This window comes from Eriocheir sinensis, chromosome 29, assembly GCF_024679095.1.
Source record: "Eriocheir sinensis breed Jianghai 21 chromosome 29, ASM2467909v1, whole genome shotgun sequence".
Taxonomy (NCBI): domain Eukaryota; kingdom Metazoa; phylum Arthropoda; class Malacostraca; order Decapoda; family Varunidae; genus Eriocheir; species Eriocheir sinensis.
The window spans coordinates 17,441,733-17,466,348 of record NC_066537.1 but is presented as its reverse complement, the minus strand read 5'-3'; the positions used below and the strand labels follow the sequence as shown (position 1 = coordinate 17,466,348).

Genomic DNA, 24,616 nt, shown 5'->3' with positions numbered 1-24,616 from the left:
AAGGGAGAAGGGAGGAACATGCCATCCCAACCCCCAAGCAGGACAGAGTGTGATTATACAACTATTAATACATGTGTAGGTAGCACCATGAAACTAAAAAGATACAATGGTTGGAAGGAAAGCACAACAAGGGAGGGAGCGGTACCTCCCCCTGGACAATAAGACAATAAAATCTGTACCGCCATATGTGGTTATCATATATTAGTGGCAGGTATTATTACAGCAGAATGTAATTGTTTGACCACACATTCCATCCTCAGTACCTAACTTCTCCTTCTCTTTTACTTTGGCCCGTCAATGTCAGCCAGTTCAGTCAGTCAGTGTCAGTGAAGTCTTCATTCAGTTGCAATATATAAAAATGCTGTTATAGGCTACCTAGCTAGTCGCTCCAGCCCAACTGTCAGTCACTCGATCAGCCAGTCCAGCAGGTCAGTCAGTCAGTCAGTCAGTCCAGTAAAGTTAATCAGTCAGTTGTAGAAATTACGAATTAACTCGCAGTCGCAAAATAGCTCACAGAGAGGTTCAACTTGCTTACTTTTCTATATATATTTGGCTCACCGCTATCGTTTACTTGTTGTTTCGGCTCCAATATATGGCACAAACATCAGATAAATACTTTTAATTAAGAGAAGGCTTTATAACAAACGAACATGGCAGATTTTAGAAAGATTATTACTCCACGTACGTACGTTGATATGTTTACCCAGTTCTTGCTTGTTTGGTCTGTTAATTGGTTTGGTGTGTTGCTTTCTTGGAGGCATTATCAACCATCACAAAGGTCACAAGTGGGCAGACTTGAACGAGAACAGGAAATCAGGGAAAATGCAAAAAATAATGGCAGTAGAAAATGGCATATTGGCTGTGAGGGGTGAGAATTAATGGAGGAGGGGAAGGGAAGGGGGAGATTCACCCTATCCTAAAATTTTTATTCTTAGGCCTATCTACTACTCCTATCACTCCATTCCAGGCAAATTAATAGGTTTTCCTGCTGTGTATTCCCAAGTGCGCATGCGTGGTGGACAGCAGAGCGACTTATTTCTGCGAGGAGGTATTTCTCGGAACGCCGCCAGCCTTGTTTACTTCCAGCCGCGAGGAGGACGAGCCTTGACTGCCCGTGCCCGGCCTGGGAGGAGACTCACAGGTGAATTGCTGCCAGGGGAAAGGGAATATTTCTTGTTGGTTAATCAGAAGTTTGAGAATTGACCCCGAGCCACACAGATTTCAGTTTAGAAGGTGCCGAGACCAGTACCTTCGGGGTGTTGTGCCTGGGATGTTAGTCATGCCGTGCCCCTCGTACCTAGAGTCCCTTGATAGAGTCTTGACAACCAAAGATTTGGACGCCATTATTGGCCCTGTTTTCGCCGCGCTTTTCAAACGCTAGCACACGCTCTCGTATTTCTGTTTCACAGCCATATGGGTCGTCCAATGAAACTGAGCACACTTGTGTCAAACCTGCACACCTTCCCCTTACAGCCAGCAGGGAGCCAGCAGCCAGCGAGCTCTGGAAAAATATATAAGAGAGAGTATGTGTCTACATCAACAGGTTTCGCCAACCTACCATTACGCCCTTATACTTTACCATAATTTGGTCACCAGCTGTTGGAACGTTGGAACTTAAAGTAATGGTAACAGGGAATGACTTCACACATCATGACGTCATGATGTAGAACGTTCATAGTCATACGAAAGAAGGAGAATGTTACTAGGTATGTAACTAAAGTTTAAGCCTAAAATTTGCTATACTTTATTTTTAACAATTTATTTTCCTTTTTACCGGAGTATGACCTTAACCCTCTCGCACATGATGACGCATTTTGCGTCATCAAGGGTAAAAGGTCCTGGCGCACAATGACGCAAAATGCGTCATAAACTGTAAAAAAATGATAACATATGGCAACCTTTCTAAGGAGCGTAGATGAGGAGCTTTGAGCGATTTTTAGTTTTTAGCCTATTCTGACGGGAGAGGAAAAAAATAAAGTTTTCTCAGTGTAACTCGGGAACTAATAGGCGTATGAGGATTTTGAGGATACCATAAGAATCGTCACAAAATTCCGCTTCAAAACACATATTCAGCTAAAAAAGTTGGCCTACAAAATTTCTAGCTACTGAGTGGGGAAGAGTTGGTACTTAGGATTTGTTGTCTACAATACTCTATACGAAGACTTGAAACAAGTCTGTATTGTTCATATATTATATTTTCCTCTTTTTATTTGTGCATGTTCTAGTAAAAGTCTTTATGAAGCCATTGATACCAAATTTATTGGGGTACGATATATCTGTGAGGGTAAAATACTACCAGGAATGTAGAGTATCGCGGCGGCAAAAAAAGGCCGGTCGAGCCTGAGAAATGCATGGTGAGTGGAATAGAAACTTACTGGAAACTTACAGTGGGCGAGAGGGTTAATACCACCTTAATTCATAAAGTTTTATTTATAATTTCTTTTCATTGTAATATTTCTAATTTCCTTGCGGTCTTGCCAAACTTGCTTCTCCCAATGCTGTATTTGTTAATACCTTACTCTCTCTCTCTCTCTCTCTCTCTCTCTCCATTGGATGAGAAAAGAACTCGGTCAAGAACAATTCTCATTAATTAACTTAGAATGACAAAACAGAAGTAAAAACAAAATTCAAGTATTATAATTATGATGTTTTGATAAGTTCTTGTGTCTTTGCTCTCAATACTACTACTAATAATAATGGCGAAACTATAAACAATTGCCTGCGCCATGACAGGCTTGGGCCGACCATCGATCAGGCCCCTAAGGAATAGCCTACCGGCGCTCTAGGCCACATGTAAAAAAAAAAAAAAAATAAATAAATAAATAAATGGGAGTAATTTTTAACAATACCATATCTAATTTGGATGTAAATGTGAAGATCGATAAATTTGATCAAGCTTTGGTAATATCAAAACTTGGCGCACTTGATGCTCATCGCCAAAATGCTGAGTCGACAAATTAAATACTGCCAAAATTGAACACATGTTGTAACTGAGCCTCATAGATGGGAATACTGCATTTGTAGACTCTGGGCTCTTGCTGTCATCTTATTATCTATGTTTTTATCCAGAGCTCTAACTTTGATTGTGACTAGACAAGTGGGTTATTGTGAAATATTGTGAGGCAAGAAGAGGTGTAATATCAAAGCTACATGTTGGGGAAAAAAATATTCAGCCATAGCCATGTTATTTTCAACTTTTCTCACTATGAACAAGATCAGATTAGTGTACCTCACAAAATTTGTCTTGTTTTTGCTTTGATTGGAGGAAAAGTGCAAAGCTGGAATTGTAAAAATTCTCTGAGGGGAAACAAATATAGCTAGTAGAAATTTGTTCACAGAGCCTTTGATGTCTTCTTTCCTGTGATTAAAACAGTATTATTTATCCTTAATTAAGTGCAATGGTATTAATGGTGCTGTACTAAGACCCTCGGTACCCTTTCATCACAGAACCATGGTGGAGGCAGGTGAGGGAGTCTCCCACGTGGGCTCTGTCATGAATCAGCTTGAGGACACCAGCCGGGAGATCAAGGAGTGTTATGAGAGGTGATTCCTTTTTCAATGTTGTGTTGTTGGTAATAGACGATGCACCTTATAGCTGTTTGTTTGTTGTCACAAATGTTATGATGGGTGGAGTGTCTAGGAATATTGTTCCCTTAACCTTTTGTTCTCATGATAAGTTTGCTCTTGTTTTACAAGTATAATAAAACTTATTTAAATCAACAGTGTTGGGCAAAGGACTAAATGACCCAAGGGTATCATTGTGGACTTTAGGATATACAGTCTGATTTCTGTAATATACACACATGCACAATATTACACATTACTGTGTCATATAATGGGCCAAGTTTGAAGGTAATAGGATCAATTTTATATATATTTTTTTATTTCCCATATTTTACAGCTATGTGAAGCCATATCATTTTTAATATGATCATATAACGATTTGCTATAGACAGTAAGTAAAGAAAACGCTCATCTTATATATAACAAAGGATTTTTTCATATAGAGGAAAAGTATACTTTTAGCAACTTTATGTTTTTTTTTTTTTTTTCATATTTTCATAATTTTCTGATACTAGTAAATATTAAAAATTTGAAGCTAAAATTCTTTATATGAGTTTGCTCATTGAATACCTTTATTAAAACATAAAAAAGATTAAAATACAGTGGACTTACCTAATTCATTGATTTGTAAATTAGGGATTTGTAATCCACAATACTTTGCAATAAGTCTTTATTTTTTCAAATCCAAGGTAAAATCTCAAGAACTCAGTTTTCTTGAACTATAGTAGCTCGTTTCTGAGGAGATTTATAATTCACAGCACCCACCTTCATTTCTGCTAGCTACAACAGTTGCAGCACCTGAGTCAGAGGTGTGCATCATCATGCTCCAGCAACCTGCTGTCACAGGGCTTGTTCAATTCTGTGGATAATATATGATAGCCTGTACATAGGAAACAGTTGTATCAATATTATACAGGCAGCAGTGATGAATATCATCAGTTATAGTTGATTTTGAGTTTTAAATTATTATTGTTTTGTTAATTTGTAAAATCGCTGATTATAATTATTGAATAGCCTTGGCAGCTATTTGTGATAGTATTAATAATCTGAAACTCAAAAATCAGTTATATTTAATGGTATTTGTCATTGGTGCCTGCATAATATTGATACTGACAACTGTTCCTTACATGTAGGCTATCCACAATATCTAACACACTGTGTGACGACAGGTTACGAGAGTACAATAACACACACCTCAGACTCGAGTGCCGCGACTGTAGCCAATCCCATTGACCAAGAACCATGCCAGTCAAACACAGGCCGGCCCTGGTGGCAAGTGTGCACACTAAAGCCATCATATTCAGTTGGCCATTTGGACCTTATGTGCATCACGTGTGTTCACCTCTACTTTACAAGGGCCACGTAGCATTTGTTCCCCTCAAGGTTACCTCACCCAGGACACTATGGACAGCCAGGACCCCCAAAAGAAAATGTTTGAGCCAGCTCAGACAAAAGGAGAATACTCCTCTCAATTACCAGAAGCATTTGGACATTATTCATCGAGTGGAGAAAGGAGAGTTTTGCACATTAGTCAAGGGAGTTCAACCTCAGTGCATCAACGATTTGCGCCATTTTCAAGAACAAGGCGAAGGTACTGAAGTGTTTCACTGCCTAAGGGACTGGAGCAATTGATGGACATGTTCGATACTGGGATGAGACTTTAACATGAACTGAACATTGGTTGCAGATGTTTTTGTTGAGGCAGACATGTGAGAACATCCCTGTTGATGGACCAGTTCTTAGGGAAAAAACTAAAGGCTTTTGCATTTGCCTGTCAACACCTTGATGTTACCCCAGCCTAGCCTCTTCATGCAAGTCCTGCAATGGTTTCTGTTGCTTTTCAAGAGAAGGCCTGAAGAACATCAGCCTGACAGGCAATCGTGCGTTATCTGACATGGCCACGGCAGATTTCTTGATAATATTGAAAGCAGTTATTGAAGAAGGTTATACAAGGAACACTATCTTCAACATGGATGAAACAGTGCTTCAGTTGAAGCATTTGCCATCAACAACCTACGTCTCTCATCAGGAGAAGCAAGCCTATGGCAGGAAGGTGGACAAGTCATGTTACACCATTGTCTACTCCAATGCTACAGCCCCCTCAAAATGTGTCCCTTTCCTTTTTAAAAGGCCAAGAAACCACACACCTTCAGAAATCTAGAAGATATGAAAGGCTAGAGTTTACTGGCAGCAGAAGTCCAAGACTTAGACAACAGCTGGACTTGTCGTCAAGTGGCTTGATAAGGTTTTTCATGACGCCAAGGCCAGATGCAAATAGGAGGGAATTCCTTTCAAGATTTTGGATCTGATGGATAACACAACTTGTGACCCCAATCACTTCAACTTGCATCATCCAGCAGTCATTTTTTTTTTTTTTTCTGCAAACACAACACTTATCAACTGCTAGATAAAGTAATTATTGCCAACACAAAGCTGTTCTACAGTCAGTCCTACAGGAAGTTGTGTGCTGTCATAACCACCAATGAACCTGAGATCCAGCTCCTGCTCAAAGAAATTGTAGAGAGTCCAGCAGACAACAGTATAACCACCAGTGAACCAGCATATGACACAGGCAGTGACAAGGATACAGCAGTTCTTTATCATGGTTCTGGTGCTAGTCTGGAGGTGTTCTCTGTTACCCACTTCCAGTGACAGTAAAACAGCAAGGATTCTGTTGGAGGACCTGTTGCAGGCATGGGGTAGGCTAAGTGCGGCAACTGCTTGGTACGAAGTGAGCGAGAAACTCGAGAGGGTACTGTAGTTTCAATATATGGGAAAATTTTCCAAAAAAGATTTTCAAAAATCAAAAAAAATTTTTTTTAGATCGACAAAAACAGTTTAAAAAAAAAAACATCTTGACAAATTGTTGGAATAACAATGAATTATCTGATGTGCATGTCACAAGAAAGTCAGTAAAAAAAATGGCTGAGAAAAATTAATTCAAAATTTTCATAAAAACAACGAAAAATAATTTTCTTAATTTTTCATTTCATCTGATCAGCTTGAAATTTTCATATGATAACAAAGGTACTAATAAATTATATACAACATACAAATTATTCATGACCATAGATGCAATTTTAATCCACGGCAGTCTTCCCTTAAATTAGGTTTGGTTAAATTTATTTGGCTTGCGGTTTGGGACGGCGGAAATACGAAGCACGGGACGGGACATGGCGGTGGCGTGTGTGGTCCAATTCGTGGGCCTGTGTTGCGAGAAATACCTCCTTTCAAAAACAAGTCACGCTGCTGTCCACCACGCATGCCTACAGGGGGAATAGACAGCAGGAAAAACATTCATTTACCTGATTTTGTTCAATTAGTGTGAGCGGTGAGTGAAATGATTAGAGAGTATGCATGTTGTTTTGCGGCTGTGGCGGCGGGTGTAACAGCCATTGAAAAGTCAGTCATTTAATGATTTCTGATAGAAACAGTTATCACGTTATTTCATAACACACTGAAAACTGGGAAAAAAAAGTTTCGTTGTCCCATGCGAGACTAGCACACTTGCAGAATTGCAGAGCGGAGGCGAAGGTGGAGATGGCTTCTTCTGGAGTGTTCTATGGGGCTAGTTAGGCTGTGCCTGTCTTACGGCAATAATGCAGAACAAGTCAAAAGAAGAAGAAAAAGCATGGTTTGTTTTGTTGGTCCTCTAGCAGAGCTCGGACAGAGAGAGCTTGAACGGGACAAATTGTGAACGCCACCTGTACAGACAACGTGCAGACAACATACACAATAAAAGAACTATATACCTATGTTTATTATTAGGTTTGTTGGTATTGTTTTACATTTTTTTTTTTTTAACAGTACTTTTATTGTATGCCAGTATTTATCGTATGTAAGTATTTTCAAGCAACGGACCACCCTTTCCCCCTTTTAATCTGTTAAATTGAGGGCCGAGTGTATTCAGATGTTGACCCACTGTGGATAGAGCAGTCTTCCCTTGCCTCCTACCTTTCCCCCTATCCTGCCTCTGTCCTCATGCATTCGCCTACTTATGATATTTCATGCTGCTTCAAGCATAAATACATCACCCTATCCTTAGGATTAGCCAAATCGTCTTCTGGCAGATGATGAATGCTTGGAGTGATACCATGAAAGTTCCTTTGCAGCTACCTTTTTTAATTTTGGGGGAAATCTGCGAATCTGAGAACAGTGGACCCGTGAATATTGGGGAACAAGTGTACACTCAACCCTCGGCTATCATATGTTCAGCTATCACGTTTTATTGCAATTTTGGATCCCTTAAAAATCTGTCCAAATACCTTTACTGTTCCCAAAATTACTGCTGTAGCTCACCAATGTTGACTCAAACCTCCCATGCCTTGACATCACAATCCCTTTGTACACTGATTGGCCACCTGACTAGGACTCGGGAGTCTCTTCCCACCAAACCAGACTAAGCATGCAATGCCAGTGAGAACTGATAGTCGTGAGACCCTTTTTGTGTTCACCAACAATGGTCAATATCCCCTCCACCATCCCACCATCCTCAAATTAGTGCCCAACGTAATGCGGCAGCACCTGGAAAGGAGATAAAGAAGTGAAAAAACTTGACTTATGCACAGAAACTTGAGACAGTGAAATCGTTAGACAATAGCAAGACGAAGAGAAGTGTTGGGAAGAGGTTTGTTATCAGTGCGTCAACAGTGAGGGGCATATACCAGAAACATGAACAAATAAAAAATCACATGGATTGCAGCATCCAGGGCTGGTTCCCAAGCCTTGCGTAGCTGCAGTCAGTTGCTCCTTAACACTGAGGAAGTGTTGGGACATTATTGGACAGGCAGGTATTTAAAAATGTTTAAGTAAGTGAATTTGGAATTAAATTTGTGGTCTTGGAACCAATTGGAATTATTACCATAAGCTCTTCAGCTACAGCAGCCCCAATTGGGCGTGATAGCCGAGGGTTACCTCTACTGTAAAAATAACTGCAGTAATTATTTTTATTTTTATCTAAATATAAATTAGATTTATTTGAAATAACCCCACCACCCCATCCCCATCACCACACTGCAGGTTAGACTTTATTGAAACCAAGCTGCGACGGCGGCACTATCCCAATGACGAAAAGAAGCGTCTGGAGAAGGAAGTGAAGGACATCAAGTCTCACCTCTCACGGCATGAGAGCAACCTGCGCAGCCTCCGAGGGGAGAACCGGGTGGCCATGCTGTTGTCTGTGCTGCTGCTGGCCCTAGGAGTGCTAGTCTACATTGTGTACTGCCTGCTGCTCACTTAACCCTCCCTCTCCACCTCAGTACCTGCCACTGTTCTCTCAACAGGCTCCTCCTCCTCCCCTGTCTCTTGGTCATCCAAGTCTCTAATCTTTTTCTCTTCCATTTTCCTTCTGCCATTATTACTGTTGTGACAGTCTGTGTACCTCCTCCCAGCAGTCTCCCTATCTCTCTCTTGTTTTTTGCTCATCCAGTTTTACAAACTTTTTTCTTTTCTCCTGCCATTGTTTCTGCTGTGACTTATTCTGTGTACCTACTTCCTTACCATTGTTATTTGTTCAAATCATTGTTGCTTATTATTTAGTCACACAGTTGTACTGTGTGACTATCTTGGTGGCCTGGTTTGTTTTTAGTTGTTAAATTACTAGTTTTATTCAATTTCCTGCTGTATTATGAAAGCCTCAGCCACACTACAACCTTCACAACATATTGCTTTGTTATAGGTATGCTTTACCACTTTCAAGACCTCTTACTTTACCTGACATAGGCTGTCTTTTCTCTTGATAATGTTACATATACCAGTTGTGTTGATTCTCATCTCCAGTTTTCTCATAGTCTATGCTTTTTCCAGCACTAGCAGCTGTCTTCACCAATCCTTTATGATTGGTACCAGAGACAGTATCTGGTCATGGATTCCCAGGATTCTATGTAAAAGTAAGATTGCCATGGTTGATTTGTTTCAAAAATGATTTTCTCATTCTTTTCTTCACATTTCTACATTACTTTTTACTCTTTCTACATCAAAGACATTTAAGGGCAAAAAAAGAGAAACCCCATAAATCACTATTCCTACACAAAGAACATAAGTATCCAAAGCATGGTCAATTAAAGTTTTAGTGTCTTTGTACTCCCCTCTTGGTGTTGAACTCATAGACAGAAAGAAATACAGACAAATGAAGGCTGTTTCAGAGTTTAGTGAAAAAGATGAAAATGCAGGCTAACTCTTGCATTTGGAATTTGGACAGCATAGGGGAGCAGCAGGGCTGTGAGAGGAATGGAGGTATGCAGTTAGCTTGAAAATAGGAAATATAGAAAAGGAAGCAACATTTAAGTGGCAAAAGACAAGTCAGTAAGAAGATAGGAGCTCAATCAATCATTCAGTTGGGGAATACGCCAGGGAGCATGTTGTCTCACCCACCTTACGACACCAACCCCGGGGGTTCCTCTGGGCAAGTCTCCATGCAGGCTCCTTTCCCATCCCAAGTACTTCATAGCAGGATCAACTGTTGACTTTCTCAAGCTATGAACTCGGTGGGCGTCTCCTTTGCCTCCTCCACTCAGGATTGTCTCTTACAGAACAACCTGGTGAGCAAGGCTGGCTTCTGGGTAGCTTGCCACATGCCTGTATAGCTGGTGTTGGCATTCATTGACTATGCAGGTAATAAGCTTTGAATCAATCTCACGGAGTAATTGCCGTTTTGACACAAAACCATTCTAGTAATACCCATGATTCTGTTGGCACTTACTACCAAAGGCATCACTCTGCCTCTTCAAGTCACTATTCAGTGTCCATGTCTCAGAGCCATACAGTAAGACAGGGAGCACAAGAAACTTTGTCCTGTACATATGCCATATTATACTCATGCTGGGCGAGTCCATAACACCGTAAGCCAGGCCAACCTGCTGCAAGACTTATTGATGAGACCCTTATTGTTCTGCACCACACTACCAAGTTATGTGAAATTTTCCAAGATCTCAATGTCCTTGCCACATGCAAAAACAGATTGTGCTGCTTCACCTAACAAGCCTGCAAACACTTGTACTTCTTGGCCGACTGTCAGACCCCACCAAGATAGTCTACCAGCACCATAGAGAGAATGTTATAAAAAAATAATGATAATAAATAAAAAATATAAATAATAATGCCCAATTACAAGTATTTTTGGCATCTTTTAACCCCAAGGCTATGGGTATTTTCTCACATGCCTACCATACCATACTGTGCTGAGGGCTAGTTTTTTTTTTTCAAGAGAAGCGTATCAAGACACATCTGCTTAAATTAACCTCTTCTGGCCTTGCTGGAGCAGAGCCTTGCAGGCTTTTTTACTTTTTTTGCTTCTTGCCCTTGAACTGCCTCCTTTGTGGTGAAAAAAAGTTTGTGGAAAACTTCAAAGAAATCTCTGCTAAACTTCACTTTCAAACTACAGTACCCTCTCGAGTTTTGCGCTATCCGAGTTTCACGGTTAGTCCTAAATTCTTACCATCCCGACTTTCGCGCATTATCACCCCGACTTTCGTGCTGCTTTGACATGTACGGGTCACACACACACAGTAGGTGAAATGAGAAGGATGTAGGGAGGATGGGGCAGAAAGGAGTCAGATCAGGGCTTTGGTCAAAACATGACCTGACTCAGGTCAGGTCATGTCATGGCTTGTCACACACACACACACACACACACACAGAAGGGGAATGAGAATGGTGTGGGGAGGGAGGGGCAGAAAGGAGAGTCAGATCAGGGCTTTGGTCATGATATGACCTGACTCAGGTCAAGACATGACCTGATTCTCCCTTCTGCCCCTCCCTCCCCCCACCCTTTTCATTTCCCTTTCTGTGTGTGTGTGTGTGTGTGTGTGTGTCATGACATGACCTGACTCTCCCTTCTGCCCCTCCCCCCCACACCCTTCTAATTTCCCCTTAGGTGTGTGACGCACACCCGGAAAAGTTGCTGGTTGCCCAAGCTGCCGCCAACGCGGTGGGAAGAAAAAGGCCTAGTGTGACACCAGCTTACGGACAACTGACAACTCGCTCCTGGATGGGCGTACGGGCTTTGCCAGTCGCCACAGCAGTTAGAGGAAAACGGCCAGTGTGACACCGCCTTACAGCAGTGAGGCCACTGATTGGGTGAGCACCGGCGAAGATGTCATCGGACTCCCAGCGAATCACAAGCGTGTTTTCAGAGCTCAGCCAATCGTAAGGCTTCAACTGTGTCTTTAAAACGACCCGTTTTCTCTTCCTGTCTTCTTCCTTTTTTCAAGGTACATATTTTGAGATAACAAGGGAGTAAAGGAGAAAAAAAGTGAGCTCTGGGGGGGGCCAATTATAATGGCGCCACTATAAACAGTTGCCTGTGCCATGATGGGCTTGGGACCGACCATCAGGCCCCGATGAATAGTCTACTGGCGCCATAGGCCACATGAAAAAAAAAAAAAAAAAAAAAAAAAAAAAAAAACGGGTCAGAACAAATAAGCGCTTTTTCAGTGTTTTCAATACCTCAAGTTTCACAATCCTTGAGTTTAGTGCTACACCTTCGGAACGAAGCGAGCGCGAAACTCGAGAGGGTTAGTTATACAGCCACAGGACAGCATGTGGGTAGTCTTATGCCACTTGTCGATGACTGAAAATTGTTAGCTTGGAAGCAGCTGGTGGGATTTGAACCCAGGTCCTCCATGGCATCACACCTGCACTCTGACCACTCAGCCACCACCTCATGTCACAGTTCATGAGACAATTTTCATGCTTCAGCACAATCTGAGTGATCTTTTCTTCTCCCAAATCTCTGCCTTTTTTAATTAAGTCATGATACTGTTCCTACATGCATTTCCTTTCTGTGTTGCCATTCCAACTCCTCATTCTTCTAGCCATATTACATTTACCTTACACTCAGTCCAATCTCACATGTACCTAACTTTTTCTTCCTCCACATGTCTCTCCCATACAGTAACTCACATATACTATCAAGTCTCCTGCTCTACTTTTACTGTATGTATTTGGTTTTGCAGTTCCTCCCCTTTGAAATATTTCTATTGTGTTTTTCATTCCTTAACAACATTCCACTACTCAAATGTTAGCAAATTTGATATTCCCCACACTTGAGGTTTTCCAACATGCATATTCTTGCTGATCATTCCTTGTATTATTCTTGAGTTCTTTTATCTACTGATTTAAAGTTCTTGCTACCAAATTTATACAACAAATGTCAACCAGGTTATATTTCAAGGTGTCATCTTGATTCAGAAATGCCAATGCACACTCACCAACGAATAACTTATGGCAGCTGTGATGGCATCAGATTTGTACAAATCAGCCATGTATGATTAGCACAATTTACTTCGTTTTTCAGCAAAAGCGATTGTTTTTTATATATATATTTAACATGCCATTCCTGCAGACTCAAGTTTGCATCCAAGAAAGCAATTTAAGAATAAATACAGAAAAACAGAAGCAAAGATAGCCCCCTGTTCTTCTCATTTAGGAAGTAAATTTCCAGTGGAGAGATTTCCAGCCCTCTATCACTGCTCCCTGTAACACACAGGAAATATGAAGACCAAAAAGTACCCAGTTTTGAGATTGTTGTCATCAAGAGTCGTCCTGTTTCTTAAAGAAGCAGGGTGGAAAGTCAGTAAGGCCATGTGACCACTCTGACATCAAGCAAAAATAGTTTAAATGGGGAGACCTTTCCTAACCTCAACTCAAGGTACTTTTAGTCACCTCATATGACACAGTGACACTTACATTTTTTATTCACATACAGGTAACTCTCAATTTACCCGAGTTTGGTTTACGCGTTTTTGAAATAACGCGGGGTCCAAAATCCAAATAAATGTTTAATTTACACGTTTTTTTCACTTATACACAATATTTGCTGGAGTGGCCACCAGATGTCTCATGCAACTGGACTCACACTGTGCCGTGGCCACACAGCTGAGCTCAGTTCTTCCTGTACACCACTTGAACAACAATACAGTACCCACGCTGCCACGCTACTCAACAATAGGGGTGGGCAGGTACCGGTACCAATACCGATACTAACGGTACCAGCTATATGGTACGGTAGCGGTACCAGACTGCTCGGTACCGGTACCAATACTAGCCAGTCGCTCATGGTGTCCCTCATTTCTTCCTCACACGAGTGAGGTTGAGACTGAGCGCCTGAGTGGATATCTCGGTGATATGGATATTCTCTCTCTCTCTCTCTCTCTCTCTCCTGAATGAAGTGAATATTTATTTTTCAATAGAAACCTACCTCTTGTTTGATTTACATTGTTTTTGATTTACGCGACCTCTTCAAGGACACAATACTCACGTATATCGAGAGTTACCTGTATCTCATACTCGTTTATTATTTTCTTTAGCTTATCTGTGCATAATAAAAAAATATTGTTCAATGATAGTAGTGGTTAGAATGTCATTTACACTTAACAGCATGATTGTTAAAAAAAATCAGCCTTACAAGATGAGGAACCATAGATAATGCTAGTCATTTGAGGATTCATTATGAATTGTAACTTATTTGACACCTCATCACCAGCAAAGTTTATATAACTTTTCTCGGCAATCATACTCCAGAATGTTTAGCTTGGTTCCCAGTCATGAGGTATGACCAGCATGCCAGCATTACAATGCACTTATATGCATTTACAGTGCATTATGGCAGCTTTAGCTTCCTCTCTTGATAAACCAGCTGAGTTGTTGACAAGTAGTAGTTTTTAGGCATGCCTCATGATCCAAATATAAAATAATAAGCTAGCTATTACTGAGTGTGCCAATTATTTATGGTAGCTTATCATCTATTATTCCATTGTATCAGCTGATGAACAAACTTGTTCCACAGTCACTGGTTACCACATCTGTGTGGAGTATTAGCCTCACACTTGCGATACTTTTGTATTGTAGTGAGGCAATGTCTCATGGTTTTCAGTTCAAACATTGTCATTGAACTTTTGACTTCACTATGTAAATCATTTTGTTACAAAGTACTTTGAAACTTAAGTGGCATAAATTTTCATCACTAATTGAATAGATTAAAGTACTAATATTATTAAACTATTGCAAGAAAAAGCTTCACCTACAAGGAAACATTTTTAGAATCACTCATATGAAAGGTAGTCTAGTATATGTCATGCCTCAGAATGGCTCACAGAAGCAACCATCACACATGTAGATGTAATAAAGCGACAGCTTTTTTGTGCATGTATTTTTCATCATATTTCATCTAACTTTTAATGATAATTTCAAACATTTATCTGATACTTTACTTTTATAGTATTTTGGGGCAGATCCTGCAAATTTTTTTCATATATTATTTACTGATTACAAATGTGTTCTAAATTATAATCACCATGATTGCAGTTTAGAATACAGTAAGTGAAGTGCATGCAGCCTACGTGAGCCACAGGCGCTGGATCAGGTACTGAAAGGGGCCAAGAATAGCTGTTAGTATATATAAAGACTCATTGACTCTATAGGTCATGACATAATGAATTCCTTCATAAATTTCTTTGTTGGCATAATGCCTCTCTCTATCACCTCTTCTTGAGAGGCATTTAGTTGTTGTTTAAATGTGTTTATGCTTTATCAACACTGCTGCAGCATGAAAATGAATTATCGCACATACTCTAAAAGAGGATGGCCTTTTAGAATTTTGTTTTAGTTAGGAAATACACTAGGGTCTCAATATATAAGGGCTAGGTGTATGAAAACTGTGTGGTGTGAAGTTGCGTATAACATTCCAAGTAAAAAAATGAGGTGGATCCATTCCACGTTTTTCTAACCAAATAACCATAATTTATCCAGATTTTAACATCCAAAATATAATGACATACCGCCACACAACTCCATAGTGATGTAATAAACATGAGACGAAGTTTTTACACAAGGATTACAAGAAGTAAGACTGGTAACTCATTCTCAAATGAATTAGTCATTCATCACTTTCCCACATCCATAGATTGCTCCAACCTGTATTTAAACTGAGTCCTGTTTGCATGAAGTATATCTCTGTTGAATTTGTTTCACTTACCTACTACCCTATTCATGAACCAGTGCATATTACATGAATGTGTGTCCCTGCTGACAGATAAGTCAGTGGTGTGTGCATTTATATCATTGAAGCCCTGAGCATTTCCTTTATAGTTGTGTATATACTTTATAAATTTTCATTATTTTTCTTTATCAGATTATAAACTTCCATTACAATTTAGGCTGAAGTGAGGGAAGAATGAGCTCTGAAAAAATATGTATATCTGGATTTTTGTTACTTCTTTATGGTTAACTCGTATAATTTGTAGAACTATGTAGCAAGTGACAAAAATCCAGATGACACCACTTACATGAAACTTTTCCTGCAATACTGATTTTTTGACAGAATTATGCTAACCATATAACTGTGACCTCACATATACCATGTATGATTTGATCATTTTTTCTATGAACATAAATGCTACAATATGATCTTGTGTAGTTTATCTTATGAATGCAATCAACTACTTCAGAAAATTACATTAGAAGCATAATTCACTCCTCAATCATAACAACCTTATTATGTTGTCATGTCTCATCAGTTATATTGTTGTGAACAGAAGAGAAAAAAATAAGTTCATATTGTTGTACTCCTTGAGTCATGGTTTGACTGACTATGTTTAGGGAAATTTGGCCCCTGGATAAACATTGTTGCCAAAGGCTCAAGTCCCTGATGATTTTTGTCTTGTTCATTTTGGGGACCGCCAAGGTTCTGAATAGTTGTGACTTAGATTGTCTGTGTGTACATACATGCTCTAGGGTGTTGTGGTGTACATTAGTGTACAATGGTGTACATAATGTAACATGCCCTGGGGGTCAACAAAGATTCTGAGAGCAAATACATAAAATATTTTATTAAAACTTTCAACATTACTTATCCTATCAAAACTAACATCAAGGAATACTAAGTCCAAGGCACTTTATGATCTGTAAACAGCATCAGTAATGGAGAAGGAATGTTCAGGGAGAGATGCACAAGTCGGGATGCCTTCCCCCTCCTCTCCCCCCATGACAGGTAGGATCAGATTGTGCTGGTGTACACACTAAAAAGTTCTACAATTTGATTGCTGGCAACCATAACTTTTCCTTTTTTAATGAACCTGTATTACTTGTAGTGGACCTGTTTAAAAGGTTCATTTTTTTCTGTTCAAATCTCAACATTTCTCGTACAGTACTTACTAGTACTAGTACAGAATGAATGAAATTGCAATGAATTACAGAAAAAAATATTCATATGGATACTTTTGATTTAATAAAAATAAAACCATGTAAACCAACACTCCCAATATCAACTAAAAGCAGCTCCTTTACAGACAAGAGGGATTGATGAAGACACTATCTAACAGTGGAAACAAGGAAGAAGATTGTCAGGAAAAGAAATCATGTGAAAAGATTAAGGCGTATGATGCAATTTTTGGAATTGGACCTGCACCGGACTTGCATCTTGCTCCAATTCCTGTCCTTTCTCTCACAAGTTCAAACTATACAGTCAAAAACCAACTCAGCCAGTTTTCAGTACTCATGCTAGAATTGCTCTCAAACTTTTACGCTCTGCTTTTCATGATTAGAAAATATTATTACTTATTTGGCACTAGTTTCACAGGGTAGCTGTTTGTCTGATGTCGTATAATTAATTAGTGGTAAATCTATATTCAGTAATCACCTGGTCATGTCACCATGACAGCTGATTTGTAATGCTGCTGGCTCTACCTGTAGTTGTATGTCATTTGAACTTCAATTGATAACCAAATCAGCCAATAGATAAAATCAATAAAATTGCTGTTATACAGTCTACAGATCCAACTAAGAAAGATGGAAACCATGTAAAAAAATTACAAACAGTCGTTCTCTTAAAATAATACTCAAGGCTGTAACAAAATTACAAAAAAACAGGTGGAATATGATCACTCAATGATGGCAGTGAGGAATACCTGAAGGAACTTCTGTGGATAAGTGATGGTAATTCAGTGAGTCCTATGACTACATACTTAAATAACAACAGCCATCATTCATGAACACGCTTTAAACCAGCAGTGGCTAAACTCTAAAGCTCAGTGGAATCTACTTTGCTGCTGCTACTTGCAATCTATTAAATAATGTGCTGTTTACAATATAAAGCACTGAATAAAACAAAAAGAGTTGGATTACTCATTCAAAGACATGGTAGAGTGACAGCATGAACATTAGCAACATCAGGAGGTAATACATTTGATGCAATGTAGTTTTGGTTGATCAAATGTAAATACTTGTAGTGAAGTAAGGAAAACAGAAAAGCCAAATGTCTGCATTTACCTTCCATTAATGTGTGATCAGTTTGATTACAATCTCCACACTGGCCAAGCTTTGCTTATGCCAGTATGTGAGAAATTCTTGTTTGTTAGTCAAATTAACATCTTACAGCCACACCAAAGAATGCATACACACAAGATACAAATAAATTTTCTAATAGTTAATGAGTCAGTCGCAGCAACAGGTAGAGTGAAAGTTTGTTTCTTTTGGGGATAACTCCTCCACAGGTGAGATAAAATGAAATAAAAAAATATGGAGAAATTTCCTGATTCAGTCCTGACATCTTGCAAGTGCTGTATCTTCAATTCTAACACAACTATGAGCACATATGGACCAACATTTTTACCATTTTTGTAATAAAAGAATGGAATATCACATGGGTCTAGCAGCATTTTTGAGAGTCTGAGCTAGACTTTACTGTTTCCTGTTGCATAATCTGATAAGTGCTGAGTAAACAGCTGACTCATCTAAAGTTTGAAGTCTGAAAATAATGAGTTTAACCCCACCACTCCTACTCCATCCCTGCAATCATAACAACATAAGCTCCACAGAATCCCTTCCACACCACCAGAACAACTGCTCCGTCTATTTCTTCACTTAGAGGTAGTAAAATTGGCTTTCTTGCCATAACTCCTACAGAAATCATTCACCCATCTGCCTCGGGTAACTTGAAGCTATGAGTGGCTACAAAAGAGCTAAATATGGACCAAATATGCGACTAGCAAAACAGCATGTAATGTATATTAGCATGCTCCTCTCGTACATGCAGCTGCTAGTAATTTTTTTTATTTACACTATTATCATTGTTACTGGGCGGTTTGGGTTACAAAATAAACCTGCCTGTGACGGATGACATTCAGTCCTGACACTCCCCGAGAATGGGTAAGAATTGAACGACCGGATCCACCCTATCTCTCTATCTATATCTCCAACACCCTACTCCCTCACGGGAACTACCCTCCAGGGGGTGGCCGCGGCAGAAGTGTCTCCATCTTTCCCTGTTCTGGCACTCCCTCTCAGTACATTCAATCCTGCTACTTCCAACTCTCTCGCTCCAATACTCTCTCACTCTATTGATTCACTTCACAGGTGGTCTTCCTGACACCTCCTCCCTCAATCCTTTCCTCATACACTCTTCATGAATTCATTCTCCCCCATTCTCGTCACGTGTCCAAACAATCTCAGCGCACCACGCTTCACCCACTCCACCCCTCCACACTCCACTCCTTTCGCTGTCACACTCATACTAAACTGCTCATACATGCTTTCATTACTTTCTCTATCCCATCCTGAAACACCACACTGTCCGTCATCCATTGCATTATTAACAATCTTTAACATCACACACACTGAGTGTGTGAGGACAAACAAAATTAACCAGTTTTTAGACATGTGTAAGGTGTGGCAAATTGACACATGCCAACATGGCCTACAATTTACTCTAACTTGGGGTCGCAGGCTGCAGACACTAGTGGCTGCACCAAACTAATGACACACCCACATTTAGACACTAATGGCCATACCAAAGGGGATGGGTAAAGAGGAGGTGGAATATAACATTAACAAGCAAGGAAGCAACTGGTTTGTTACTTTACCTATACAATGATTATGGTGTCCACTTGCCAGGAGTTAAATTCTGAGCTGCATGCCACATTGCACACAGGGGACAGGAAATTAAGAAAAGTTGGGATTACTTTCGAGAAACTAAACATGCAGGTACTTGCTACGCAATATTTTTCAGAACTCTCAAGTTTATACTGTTTTTTTAAAAGGTTTCAAAACACTCTTTCATCACACACACACACACACACACACACACACACACACACACACACACAAAATATATATATATATATATATATATATATATATATATATATATATATATATATATATATATATATATATATATATATATATATATATATATATATATATATATATGATCAAGCATGAAGATGGCATTTAGGCAGAGAAAGCCTAATAACTACTATAATATACTCATACCATATCTACTGATATGGGGAATTTGCCTCCATGCACTAATTCCAGCCTGTCCCACTTCAAAAATCCCAACCTAACTGGTTGTTTCTAGCACTACCATCATGCATTTAAGGGCATCCCATGGGTATGCTATGCTCCATACAAAAAGTCAAAATCAAATAAGGTCACAGTGATGAAAACAATTCTAAAAAAAGATTGCTTTGCTACTGGTACCATCTTGATCAGTCTCTGATGTCTCATGATTCACTTACAGCAATCGACAAACCTGGGCTTTTTCCAGGCTAACAGATGGGGCTGCAGCCAATGAAACTGGAAGGCATCAAACAATAACTAATGCACTGAACTAACCACCTTAAAAATGTGACACTTGTATACATACATTGCCATATCATATACACCATGCAAAAATGCCACTACTGGTAAGAAGGCATGAGTTTCTTTTAATATTTACTGCTTAACCCTTTCACGCACCATGATGCGATTCGCGGCAAAACTGAATCATCTACATCTGAGCTTTTGACTCGAAATGGATAAAAAAACTTTAAAAAATTTGCCAAAAATAAAGTATCTTTCAGAATTGTGTCAAAATATTTTGTCAAAGATCCAAGCTAAAACTATGAAATAAACTAATTGTCAACTCTTTCATGCCGTTGGATTTGAAATGATAATTGCCCGTGGGTTAACTGCCTCTCAGCAGGCAGTCTGTGAGTGTGGACTGTCGTCCCTTTAAATTGTGTCTGGAGCCTGGTAAGCCTAGATTACAACTGTCAGACGAAATTGGTGAAATTTATTCTTATTTCTGGTGTAAAGTGATCGTGCCGTGATACAATATTTGGTTTTATATTTACAGGGACCAGTAACTGTTACTATTAGAAAATATGGCTAAGAAATTATCAAGTGAAGAGATTTTGAGACCCATTTGTACAGAGCATAATGATGATTCTCATGAAAGTGATGGTGATGATGGAAAAAGTGAAAAAAAGCTCCAGCTGAATGTGTTAGGAAGAGAGGACTTAGTGGTAATTATGATTATTATTGCATCTTGCGAAGTTCTTCCAGACAGCAAATAGGTGCGCTAATAGTCATGTTTGTTATTATCAAAACTATTCCAGCCAAAATTGACTTCTATTTTGACCGCCTTGACCTGCCCGTTGTGTTTTGTTTGCTGCCCTTGAGCTGTTTCTTCTACTGAAGAGAACAGAATAGACAGAAAAAATAGTTTTCCTCCATTTTCTCAAGAACTACTGGTCATATGAAAATTCCAATGATAGCGTTGGAATCCTCATAAAAATCCCCTTTTATTAGCATATAAATCATAAAAAGTCGACTCAGGAAGTTTCAAGCTATGAGGTGGTGAACGTAAGCAGTTCTTATTTTAATAATTTTTTTTTCGGTCGATAAACTTCACTATTTATTTGCATTTCTTGATATTTTTTTTCTTTCATAAGGCAGAATAATCTCTTCCAAAACCAATGATATATAATAATGCCAGGAAAGAAAAATACTCATGGGTGAAATTGATAACATGAAAAAAAATTCGTTGCACGGTCAGGCCATTCTGCAAGGCCCCTGAGCCTCAGAGCCCCAGATGGATGTCACATTGGAAAGAGAAACTTATTAAATTTTTGGTGTGTGAAAGGGTTAATATTCCATCAGCCTATAAATTTAATCTCTGAGTTGAAGGTACTGTTTATCTGGGTCATTAGATGTTGGTTATCAACAAACACATACTCATGCACAGCATGTACCTTACTTTAAAATGTTTTCATGCAAGCTACTTTTTGCAATATTTGTAAGACTAATTCCCTTAAACCAACTGCCCATCCTTCAAATGCATCTGCTAGAATGATTAATTATTGTATGTATATATGTATGTATGCATGTAATGTGTGTGTGTGTGTGTGTGTTTACAGATACAGAGCCTCAGCCAAACTTGTGTGGTCCTGTCTCCCCAAATTTGTATTTGTCCAGTTTTTCTTTAAATTGCCACACCACTTTGCCTCCACCATTTCTAATATATTCCAAGTATTTATATATTATATAAACTAATATTTTGTGTGTCACTAACACGTGTTCCCTTTCTTGTTTTTTTCTTGTCCCGTTAACTCCCTGACTTCACTTCCTCTAAGTCATTCATAAGTTTAAATATTGTCATCTTTCCCTCTTCTTTCCTCCAGTGGCATTAGCTGTATTTATTTTTATCTTTCTGAATAGATTAGATGTTCCAGTTCTTTCTATTGTTTCCAGCTTTAAGTGTTTCTTTTTGTGAGGCAACTATACAGCTACGGATATTCCAGTTTTGGTCTAATCATTGTGGTTATTTTTTTCATCATATCTTTATCCAGGTAGTGAAATGACATTTTTATATTCCTTGGCATACTGCATGAATCTACAAACATATTGCTTATATGCTTCTCTGGTGACAGATCAGCTTCAGTCACCACTTCTAGGCCCTTTTCTCTTACTATTATATAATTTTCAATTTTGTAGGTGTATGCAGGTCTCACAAAAACTGCAAGATTTCTGCAAGGAAATGCTGTATACCCACGCGTGACAAAGGCGGGTTGATAGCTGAGACGTGTGAGGAAGCAGAGAGCACCCCATGGCTCTGACTCACAATCCAGAGTTGCCAGCTAGGAATGAGCGAGTGGTGTGGAAATTTTTTTTTAAATCGGGGAAAAAACAATTTTTGGTGATTTTACTGCTAAGAGTACCACGCATACGTGCATGAGAGCTCAGCACTCCGAGACGCACTGGCGCAGTAAATACGGGTAATAAAACATTTTTTCCGACCCAATTTGTCTACGTACATATATGATAGAATACCATTGAAAAGGCCGTGCTTTCTATATTTCTACGGAATTTTGTCACAGAAAACATTTTTTTTTAGGTAAACCCTTGAAACGGATACCTTAACTCGCCCACCCCATGACACCTTTTCAGGGGGTTCTCAAGCATGCTTCCATCCAGGAACATTTTCCATACCATGTACTTCCCAAAAGAATCTCTCGGCTTGCTCTAGCCATGAGGCCTCTTCCATTCTGGATTGTCTCTAATAGCAACAACTTGGTGAGCAGGGTCAACTTTTTTGTAGCAAGCCACATGTCCATATAGCTGAAGTTGATTTCCACAGACTATAAAGATAATAAGCCTCAATCCAGCCTTATGGAGCAATCAATTTGCCTCTTCAGGATACTGTTTAGTGTCCATATCTTAAAGCCATAAAGTAAGACAGGGAGCACAAGTGACAAAGATCTGAAACTTTGTCCTCCAACACATTTATCAACAACACCATGTAGTACTTGAGCTTGGGGGCCCATAACAAAGTGGGACAAGTTAATCCTGAAGACCAACGTATATGTAAAATTTTCCAAGATCTCGATCTCCTTGTCACATGCATGAACAGACTATAATGTTTCATTCAATAAGCCCTCGAACACCTGTGCTTTGGTCTTGGCACAGGAGACCTGAAGTCCCAAGGGCTTCACCTCCTGCAGTACCTCAAGAGCCATCTCTGGATCTTTCAGTAACTCAGCGAAGATTACAGCATCATCAGTAAAAACATGGTATAAGCAATGGGTGGTGCTCCACAATAACTGATTTACAACTGTCTCATACCCACCACATATTAGTTTTGAAAAGTGATGGGGCAAGAACAGTCCTGCCTCATGGCTTATAAAAAGTAGATAAATGTAATACCAAACATTGGAACTACATCTGGTCTTAGGAACTTCCAGGAGAGGTAACATAACTGATGATATCACTTTGAGGGTGTACAAAAGGAGTTGAGGGACATGGAAGCCAATGATCTAGGGATGAGGAAGTACTTTGCTGGATTTTTTATTTATTTATTTTATCTATTTATTTATTTATTATTTTTTTCTTTTACTTCCAATGTTATATGCCTTAATGAACAAGGGCTTTTGTTGCAGAAATTTCTCTTTGATTTTGTACATTGGCATGATTTTTTATTGTTATGAATGCAAACTGCTCTAGTCCTTCAATGAGTCCATCACATATTTTCACCCTGTTGTTTTGGTACCATTGTCCTCATGGTCACCTTGATTACAAACCACTGCAGCTGTTTTACCATCAGTCATTGAATAAACAACTCAAGCATTATTACTAATATTAAGGACTTCTTCAATACCCATTTCCTTCCCACTCTGAATACATACTTTTGGATAAGGTCTGATAACTTTTTTCTCACGACATGAAGAATCCTTCAAACTCATCGCTTTGTCCACTGGCATCACTTAACATTGTCACAAGCCAGAGGTTGTCCCAGGCATGTGTCATGGTATCTTTAGTTACATTATTCCATGTGCTGGCAGCTGCATTATGGCATCCTTCACATTACCGGTACCGTTCACTTTACATGAGAATAAAAAACAGGGATTAGGTTTATCATGATGTTAAAAAGTTAGTTTTTTTTTTTTTCAATTACACAATTTCTTTAAAATAGTGATGAGATCTAAATAAAAATTTGCAGCAGGAGTTTAGTCCTCAAAGTGACCTCCAGATTCCAGAGCTGTGTTCAGTGGACCCATCAGCCGCACAACTCCCCGCAGGTGGTGGAGGTGAGCCAAATTGGACAGAGCAACAAAAATGGCATCCTACACAACAGCTCCCTCACGATATTCCTGCAGCATCTCTTATCATAAGGTGACCTTTTACTGGAAACAGCAATCATAGTTGAATGAAACATTCACAAAAGGTAAGGAGATGCAGAAGTGACAGTGGCCACACATACAACTACGATGTCTCCTTTATTTACAAACACTAC

General features: G+C 39.3%; 1 protein-coding gene and 1 long non-coding RNA gene across 2 annotated transcripts in view; one reads left to right on the top strand and one right to left on the bottom strand.

Moving 5' to 3' along the window:
• The first annotated feature begins 917 nt into the window (after nt 1–917).
• Nucleotides 918–11,817, top strand: LOC127005225 (uncharacterized). The gene is made up of 3 exons (XM_050873957.1): nt 918–1,141; nt 3,448–3,543; nt 8,584–11,817. The coding sequence occupies exons 2-3, from the start codon at nt 3,452–3,454 to the stop codon at nt 8,801–8,803; spliced, it is 312 nt and encodes a 103-aa protein (XP_050729914.1). The 5' UTR covers nt 918–1,141; nt 3,448–3,451; the 3' UTR covers nt 8,804–11,817.
• LOC127005226 (uncharacterized) overlaps nt 10,886–24,616 on the bottom strand; it is a 26,208-nt gene continuing 12,477 nt past the window's right edge. The window contains exons 1-2 of the long non-coding RNA XR_007758382.1: nt 11,387–24,616; nt 10,886–11,143 (exon numbers count right to left, since the gene is read on the bottom strand). The exon at nt 11,387–24,616 is cut by the window's right edge and continues 12,477 nt beyond it. This is a non-coding gene — a long non-coding RNA (uncharacterized LOC127005226). The remainder of the gene's footprint in view (nt 11,144–11,386) is intronic.

Bases quoted from the DNA above. Each gene is read 5' to 3' on its own strand.
- LOC127005225 (XM_050873957.1), top strand. From the start codon at position 3,452: ATGGTGGAGGCAGGTGAGGGAGTCTCCCACGTGGGCTCTGTCATGAAT. The intron at 3,544-8,583 runs GTGATTCCTTTT...ACCACACTGCAG, and splicing joins ATCAAGGAGTGTTATGAGAG to GTTAGACTTTATTGAAACCA.